Source organism: Pundamilia nyererei, unplaced genomic scaffold, assembly GCF_000239375.1.
Source record: "Pundamilia nyererei isolate P.nyererei 1_Seehausen unplaced genomic scaffold, PunNye1.0 scaffold00062, whole genome shotgun sequence".
Taxonomy (NCBI): Eukaryota; Metazoa; Chordata; class Actinopteri; order Cichliformes; family Cichlidae; genus Pundamilia; species Pundamilia nyererei.
Genome location: NW_005187463.1, coordinates 2579423 through 2588964, shown reverse-complemented (window position 1 = coordinate 2588964; position 9542 = coordinate 2579423). Strand labels below are relative to the sequence as shown.

General features: G+C 42.8%; 1 protein-coding gene across 1 annotated transcript in view; it reads right to left on the bottom strand.

Annotated features, from left to right (window-relative positions):
* LOC102213197 (thyroid adenoma-associated protein homolog) overlaps positions 1-9542 on the bottom strand; it is a 44516-nt gene that overhangs the window by 32152 nt on the left and 2822 nt on the right. The window contains exon 2 of the mRNA XM_005735130.1: positions 9196-9278. Within this exon, the coding sequence (XP_005735187.1) occupies positions 9196-9278 (83 nt within the window). The remainder of the gene's footprint in view (positions 1-9195; positions 9279-9542) is intronic.

Genomic DNA, 9542 nt, shown 5'->3' with positions numbered 1-9542 from the left:
AGCTCTACAGATTTGTGCTGAATATTTGGCTCCAAGGAGCAACCTGATATCTCTAATAATCAAGGGGAGGCAAACAGTGGGGAAACGGCTCACCATCTCTCTTGTCTGAGCAGGACCACCAGAACAGTTCAATTTCTGGGCTCAGAGTGTGCAAAGACATACGAATAAAGAGAATGCTAACCACAGTAAAGCAAACATCGATCAAGGTCTGTGGTTATGCTGATTCCTCCTGCATATCTGTCATGTTTTAGTACATGAAATTCAAGACTTGAACAATCCTGTTTTACCCCGGTGGTATTAGCTTTTCATTGAAGACACCCAAATTTTCAAAGAGTACAAATACTCTGGAGTTCAAATTTTGGCAGTCCGTGAAAAACAACAGAGTGATTGCACACGCAGGAAAATCAAAAGCCTCGGCAGAGAGTGATGCTGCAGAGAACCGAGTTCATATGGTCTCAGACTTTGCTTATCCTGTGTGCACGCAGAAGAGAGGAACACAAGTGCTATATGTGTGATGGTCTGTTTTACACTAAAGGTCAAATATTTGAACTAAACGTAACCACAGCATCTGGTTTAGGTCAACCTTGCAGTTTGTGGTTTATGGGAGGACGGGTACTGAATGGGTGCAGAGGGTCAGCATTCTGCTCCAGGAAACACTGAACTCAACAGCTACATCCAGCCCAACACCAGAATCGTTTTCACCACAGCTCATTTTTAGAAGTGTCACTGGGAAATATACACACTTTGAATATTATGCAATGCCCGAGATCATATGACGAAGGGTGGGTGAGTGTTCTATATAGTCGTTTAAGAGCTGTACCACAAAACTGGGAGAAGAGGCGTGCTGCTGCTCTATTAGCGCTTCCCATAGCCCACTAAAAGCTGGTTGTAAAGACGCTTTGCTGTGTCGAACTAGAGCTCTGGCAATGTGCGTGCACGTGCTCTCACACGCAAGCACACAGCTGGATTTCACATCAGCCTCCACCGTCATTACCCAAACTGTGAAAAACAAACCCCAGACGCTACGTGTGTGTGTGTGTGTCTGACAAGTGTGAGAGAGCGGGCCCTCTTATTAGCCTAAAACACCAGCCCCACATATACATCTGTCCTAAAAATAAAAGGACGCTAAAACAAAAAGAGCTTTAAATAATATTTCGGAAAAACACCCCAAAAAGACAAAACATGAAATACAATTTTAGATGAAAAGAGAAGCACTCAAATTGCTTTTTACAACCACTTTTGTTCAACATTTAAGTGCTTTGTGTCTAACACTCTCACTCCGATTAACACATTGGGATCAACTTGGGGATTGTCCAAGGATACTTAGGAATGCAGACTGGATCAAACCAGTTAGCTCCGACCTTTCCCGTCTCATGTTTTCTCTACTGGCTGGTTTGCTAACCACAGACAAAACGGTGGGAAAAATTAACCAATGGTTCTCGAGTACGCTTTCTCTCACTTGCCGAGCAGGTCAGAAATCAGCAGAGATACCATATAAGCCACGCCCCTATTAAAAGCCACACACCATTTCGAAGGCTTTTATACATTTCTTTGATACAGAACGCAGGCCAGGTGACTGTGGTGGTGATCCTCAAGATCATTCAGCATTTCCCCAACCCTGCTGTATTTCACTGCAACTGCAGTCAGCCGTTCATCTTCTGCTGTGAGCTGGAGAACTGCTTCAGGTGACCATACGCTGAGCTCACTGAACAAAATAATGGCTACAGTTGGCAGCTACTGTCTAAGATGGTGGAGCTCGTCTATCCTCCAAGTATTTAGTACTTTTATCTTACAGGTTTAAAATGCTCAATTTTTATTCCCTAAATCTTCCAGATCAATAGTCGTCAAGTCAAGTAGCCTCCTTTTTTTTCAAGCTCTTAAGACTACCATGACCTGGATGACTACAAATCTACACAGACTTGTAGAGAACTAGTTAATAAGCTTGTTTTTTTCTGAACAGCTAAACCACTGCTTACTAATGATCCCTAAGCTTATGAGCTGTGAGCAGTTTGATTCGTGGACCCCAGTTTTATGATTATAACGAGGTAAAACTCAGCATTTCACACAAAAACATTAACGATGAGGTCAGAACACTCAAATAAAATGGTAAATGGTAAAGTCCAAGACATCTGCAGAGTGGTGTATTCTACAGTATTTCATAGGAGGAGGGTGAGCAAGTTATTCAGCTCTTGGCACTAGACTGCAGATGGTGCACAATTCCCTAGAAAAAAAAATCTTAAAGCTAAATGAGTGGAAGTATCCAAATATAGAGCCACACGGCTTACCAAGCTGTCACACATGAACATCAATCAGATGTGCTAAACCTTCTTCAAGCCTAATTATGACAACATGGTTTTTTGGATGCACTAAGAATAAACTTCAAGGCTTTTTTCTTTTTAATACAGCACTCACACACCACACATGTATGGCATGTACAGCGAATGTGACAGGATGCTATAATGATTCCTCCTCTCCATAATGACTGGGAAGGGATTGCTTTGTAACTGCGCTGTAGGAAATTCATAATCTACAGCTGTCTCATTCTGAAAAATGCATACTTTTTAAGTTACTATCTTATTAGTAGGTCGCTTCATTGTTTACAGATTTTTGGAAAGCGATGCAATCGGGTGGCGGCATTCAGAGAAAAGCACAGTGAGCAGTCAGTCCTTGGAACAACCAGGATGAAGATAATCATTTGCTTTCATGAGAACTGCAAAAATCAAAGAAGCAGCAATGAATAGAGCTTGTAGTTGACTGCAGTGCTGTGCAAAAGTCCTGAGTCAACACTCATTTCTTTGTATTTCGATCGGAAAATAATTATTCTTCAGTACAGCCTGAACTCTCCCCAGGAAGCTTTGGAACGCTAACTTTTTTCCACTCGATAAAAGCTAACGTGAGGGTTCCCGGTGGTTAGGGCCAAATGCAACTGCATGGCAGGATGCAGTAAACGGACCAAACTTCAGTCAGAAGAACAACTGAGATAATCCATCCACGTACGAGGTTAGTCATTAATATACTGCTGCATAGTTACATCGTAAGGTTTTAAAAACTGAGCTTTAAAATGAACAGCGGTAATAAAAACCGTGAGAGGCCGACAGTGATCACTGCCTTCTTTTAGGGGCTTGGCTTGTTCAGATTAAATAGAACAAGATGCAAAGCATTCAAACATGTTAAAAACACAAGAGTCTTAATAAATGCAGAGTAGTTTGGACGCCGAAGCAGGATTCATGCGTCGTCACTTAAAGACCGGGTTCTGTTCTGTCGGGATGATCATACACTGCTTCAATAATGTTGCAGTCCAGGCTCTGGGGACGACAACCCATAACTGATATTGTTCCATTGTGTGTTTTTCTATCCACGTATGCTTTTACTGCATTGGCAGAGTGTTTGGGGAGCAACCATTCCTTTAAAAATAGTCAGGTACAAGAACTGGACAAATAAAATGATTAAAAAAATATAGTTCAAAACAAAACTTCCATATGGAGACTGGTTGTGTGAAAAAGTCTGGGTCCTTGGAAACAAACAGTGAGGGGTGGCTCGAGACTTTTGCACAGCACTGTAGATGTTGAAACATTGGTGCATCAGAAAAACCACTCAGTTAAACAAATCATTGATTTTAAAAAGCGCAACGACAGGTATCTGCTCTGAGAAGTTACGATGCCCCTCGCCACTAGCAGCATCACACCTCTGTGACCACTTTTTTGACTTAGAATAGCAGCTGTGCCGCAGTAAACTGTCATATAACCACTCAACCAGAGCGGTACCCAACCACACTCTCACAGGCCTGTAGACTCTGACCTACAAGGAAAGAAAGCTGCTGCTACTAGCACTGCTAAAGCTAGCCACACTCTTGAAACTGCATCCGCCAATTTAACGGCCACTAAAATATATCTGGAGACTCATTTTAGTATTTTGTACTTGTGCATCCACTTCAAGCCAGTCACTGCTAACCAGCTAGCCGTCCTGTTGTGTGTTTTCCAGAGGTGCTCTAGTGGGGGTCCCTGATAACTGCTCTGTTTTTAATCACAAAGTAAGCCTACTTGGATAAAAAGAGGGAACCGTTATATGGTTATATTAAATAAATTATATATTTAAATAAGTCAGTTGTACGGGGCACATGCACACTCATGAAAAAGATCTTATGAACGATTCAGAGACAAATCACAGCAACATTTAAAGGATGCTTAAACTGTACAAAGATCCAATTCCTGGTTGCAAATGGCTAAACGTGCAATATTTATATCAGGGATGTGAGACTGTACATTGAGGGCAGCACGGTGGCACGGTGGTTAGCACTGTTGCCGCACAGCAAGAAGGTCCTGAGTTCAATTCCACCATCAGGCCGGGGTCTTTCTGTGTGGAGTTTGCATGTTCTCCCCGTGTTTGCGTGGGTTCCCTCCGGGTACTCCGGCTTCCTCCCACCGTCCAAAGACATGCAGCTTGTAGGGATAGGTTAATTGATTAATCCAAATTGTCACTCTGTGTGAATGTGAGTGTGAATGGTTGTCTGTCCCTGCGACAGACTGGCGACCTGTCCAGGGTGTACCCTGCCTCTCGCCCTATGACAGCTGGGATAGGCTCCAGCGCCCCCCGCCATCCTGAAAAGGATAAGCAGAAGCGAATGGATGGACTGTACATTGTGAGCCACATACAGCCCACTTTGATCTTGAGTGGGCCGGACCAGCAAAACTCCCCTTTCTGCCAGCGTAATGAAGTTAAACTACACACGTAATCCTTGATCCTTCCTCCAAAGTTTTGCAGTGAGCCGGACTGGACTATTTGCCAACCCTGATGTATATGAACAGGGGTCTATAAAACTGATTTTGACTTTTTTTCTTGACTTTTCCTCTAATTCTTTTCCTCCTTTTTTCAAGTTAAAAGACTAGAAAATTGAAGATCGTGTCTACAAACAGCACACGAAAACTAATGGGGCTGAAAAGAATTACAGTACGTGTTGCAGTTTACCAGAACAGAACAAATTAAGGCCAGACTCCGGTCTTAAGCGGCTGTTTCATCATCATCATCATCATCATGTGAAAGCACACTAATAAAAACAAGTTCATTTTAGTTTGATTTTTACCTCCTGTTAGTGTCCGGCTTCCACTCTCCTCTCTCTCTCCTGCTAAAGCTTTCAGTTTATTTTACTGGCAAGGCTGGAAAGCAAAGAAACAGCAGGCTGGCTGAGGTGGAGATGAAGCAATGGACAGAGGGGTTTTTTTATGAGTCAGCACAGATCAAAGAGCTGGAGCAGAGAAATGTGTGCACACTCATGAACAAAGAGCTGTGTTCAGAGCTGAGAGGAATTGGCTGGTAAATGCAAAGTTCCTACTTAATGCAGGGAGCCAGTTAAAAGAGGGGAGGGGGAAAAAAGTAATATTGAAAAAGGGGATTGTTCACCTTCTTTTCCTCTGGTGCCAGGCGCTCTTAAGAGCCTGCTGCTTTCAAATGAACTTCCAAAACCTGTGGCTTTTTAAATCTGATTCAAGTGAGAAGTGCAATTACACAAGAGGAACAGGGGAAGTGATTAGAGGTGAGGAGCAGGAACAAAAAAGAAGGAGAAATAAAAAGGCCACCACCAGAGCGGGTGAAACCAAAGACAGACTTATGATAATAATCGAGGCATTAGAGGTGTGTAAGCTCCAGGCTGCTTATTTAGTTATGTAAGGAGGAGAGCCAAGTCAGGCCAATCTGCAGGCTTGTTTGGAGAAATCCTCGGTATTTCCACTGTCAAGACCAACATGTGCTCAGCACATGGCCCACTGAAAACATCGGTGCCCTCCTCCCCTTTCCCTCTTTCCTCTCTGTACAGCGCTCCTCCATAAACTGGGTCACAGACGCAACCCCACCATCTGTCACAGATCGCTCGCCTTCGGTTTCACATTCCTCCAGCGTGGAGACCCCGCAGGTCTGCGTGCGTGCGCACATGACCGCACAAGCGTGCACACGCACGCACCAGGAGGCTTCTCTGAACTACCCGATACATGAAGCAGACTCCTGTCAACAATAAGTCTAAATGGAGAGCGCAGTGGTGCACAGCCTCGCCAACAAAAGTTGCACGGTTGTCCGTTCAGATGATGAAAGCTCCGACGTCAAATTCGAAGCAAATGGACTGAAAGCAGCTGCTGCTTGCTGAGCTGGTGAAATGCCGGGCAACGCCGTGACAAGCAGCAAAACTCAAATATCCATCACTCTGTTCGACTAGAATACACCGAACCCAGAAAAGATCTTTTAACAAAGAGATTTTACTTTAGTCAGCAAGAACGTTTAAATAAAAGGAAGCTGCAGAGGAAAGTTTAGGAAATTTGGTGGACAGGTGGAGCATGAGCGAGTGGGCAAATAGGAACACCAGATGTAGATCGTTTCATTTCGAGTTGTCAAAGTGGGGATTTTATCTTCTGGCTCCAATTTTTAGTGTTTCTAAGGCAAGCTGGAATGTTTTAAACAGCACAGCAACATTTATGGCCAGTTAGCTAACATGATTTTAGGTTAGTTATAGTTTATTTATTTATATCGCACATTTAATTACAACAGGAGCGTTGACCAAAGTGCTGTACAAGAATACAACATACCTAATAAAATAACTTTATTAGTATTGATGGCAAACACCAAATATGAATTAACAAATAACTCTCATGCTGTATTAAAAGTCAGTAAATAAAAATGTGTTTTAAGATAAGATTTAAAAAGATTGGCAGTAGGAGCAGTCTGACGTATGGGGGTAAATTATTCCACAGCTTAGGCGCTACGACTGCAGACGCCCGATCGGTGAGGTGAGAGGACGTTAAAGAGAAAAGATGTTCAACACTTTAACAGAGGGTAGGATTTTTGGTTTTGTACAATTTTAGAGTGAATAAAAGGAAAAAAAGCTCTTGTAAAATTCATTTGAGCTCTAAGATAACTCCTACAGAAGCGTCAGGACTATGTCCTGTTCACAGTCCTCTTTAGGGTGCCTAAAGAACACCACTTTATTAGGTACACGTTCTTGGTATTATGCTGAACCCACCGTTGTCTTGAGAACTGCCTGAATACTTTGTGTTGTCAATTCAACACATCCAGGATACCAATCTCCTGTTCCACCCCATCCCAAACGTGCTCTGTTGACAGTAGAGGCCATCTGAGTGCAGTGAATTCACTGAAATCTTAAAGAAACCAGTTTGAGATGATCTGAGGTTTATGATATGTTGCGTTATCCTGGTGGAAGCAGGAAGATGGATACACTGTGCTCATAAAGACATGAACATGTTGAGCAACAAAACTCAGATAGTGACTTACATGACGCTCAGTTGGTGTTGAGGGGTCCAGAGTGTGAAGCACTACACCACCAGCAGCCCGAACTAATGATACAAGGCAGGACGGATCCATGATTTCATGCTGTTTACACAAAATGCTGACCCTACAAACCAAATACTGCACCAGAAATGGACTCGAACCTTCTCATGTTTGGTGAACTCATGCTTCAAGGCTGTTTTGCACTTAGAGATGTTCCTCTGCATACTTTGGCTGCTGACATACTGCATCTGTGTATGTTTCTCCAGCTGCACACAAAAAGGCACTTCAGAGGGTCATTAATATGGCCCCAAAAATCACTGGACATCCTCTTCCCTCCCTGAAGGACCTGTACAGCACTCGCTGTCTCAGGGGGCCACGGGACTGCACACACCGAGGACACCGGGTGTTTCAGCTCCTGAGAGTCAGGCTGCTGAGGTCGTGGACAAACACACTGAAGGACAACTTTTACAACAGCCCTAATCAATGCTAACAGCTCACCTGATTGGCTACCCCCTTGGACTTTTGGGGGGGCAATAACAATAATAATAATAATGTGCAATAAACACTCATTCTTTTATTTATTTATTAAGACATTCCTTTTTTTGCTCATACCTTTCTTGCACTTTTAAAAAAACCACTTTAAGTTACTGTGTTGTGTTTAGTTGCGCGCAGTATTGATGTGGGACACTTTCGTCGTACTATTACCGTATTTTCCGCACTATAAGACGCACTTAAAAAACTTTTTAAAAAATCGACAGTCCGCCTTATGTATGAATTCTGGTTGTGCTACTGACCTTGAATCGATTTTATGCGGTGCTCGAAAATCTGTCAAAAAATGTTTTGGTACGACTTTGGTAAGATACAAAGCTGCACCGGTTGATGTATTGCTGGAGCATTACGGCTGCCGTAGTCAGGAGCCTCGCGGAGAGATCTGGGTCCAAAACTCGGTCTTCTTCAGGTCCCACAGTCAAACGAACACTGCGGCATCACTGAGAGTTACAAACTGTCTAAATTATCTTATCTTTAATAAAATGAGCAGCGCTGCTGCTTTACCAGGTGTAACAATTATGTTTAACATCCAGGCATCCATGAAAACAGGATTTATTAAATTTAACAGAGTTAGAAGTTAGCAGGAAGTTAGCTCGCTAGTTTCCACCTAAACATGATATACCATGTTCTGACTGGCTAGCTGGTATATAATGATGTGCTACGTTATCACTAGCAACACAGCTATGTTAGCATAACATAAACACAGTAAAGCTGGAGAATGAATGCAAATGCTTGTTTTTGCTTAATGCGCCTTACGGTCCGAAAAATACGGTATATTAGGTATGAGTGTGCACTGACAATAAAAAGTTATCTTTTTCTTACAAGTGGCTATTGTTGCCTTCATATCATGTCAAAGCAGTGTGCTCCTTCTCCTTTGACCTCAGAAATCAACAAGGCATTTTCATCCAGAGAAAATATCCAGAGAACTTTCTCTGTAACGATGCCTGTGTGTGGAAATCAGAGCAGATCTGCAGTTTCTGAAATGCTCCAATCAGCCGCTCTGTCCCCAACACCCATGTCACAATCAAAGCCACTTTGATCTCCTTTCTTCCCAATTCTGATGCTCAGTTTGAACTTCTGTCTTAACCATGTCTACTATTTTTGGTGTCATCTTTACAAGTTCAGTAACAAACACCTAAACCATCCTGATCCAGACTGGATCAAAGTGGATGATTAAGATACAGCTTTTTGGCTTCGATGATCAATCTAATCAGCTTGTGTTTTACACACAGACAAACCTTTTCATGTCACTGTATGTGTGTCACCACGTGGTTGTGGGTAGTGTGCAGGACTTGCATTTGTGTCACGCTCTGCATATTTCTGCAGGTCTTCATTAAAACTCCGGTGAAAAGTAGTGATCCCACAATTACTACTCACCTTCCAGAATGCTGATGTCAGGCCCACACAGGCACACCAACACATCCACAAAGGCTCCTCTGGTCACCACACAGCTGTTCTGTCTGAAAAGAGAGAAACACGAGGCCGTCTTTGATCCAGCACAGAAAATTGACTGAAATCGGTTGACCCTCAAAAGCCGTAGAAACATTTGGACACGTTGGGGGGAAAAACAGAGTTTGTGTTTAAGAGCTGTTAATAATGAAGGATCTCTTTTATCAAGTAGGCTGCCTAAATGTTCCTAAACTGCTTATCGATTTAAAGAGATAACACTGCAGCCTCCAGTCACTGATCATCTGTTTCCCATTAAGATCACAGACGAAGATTTT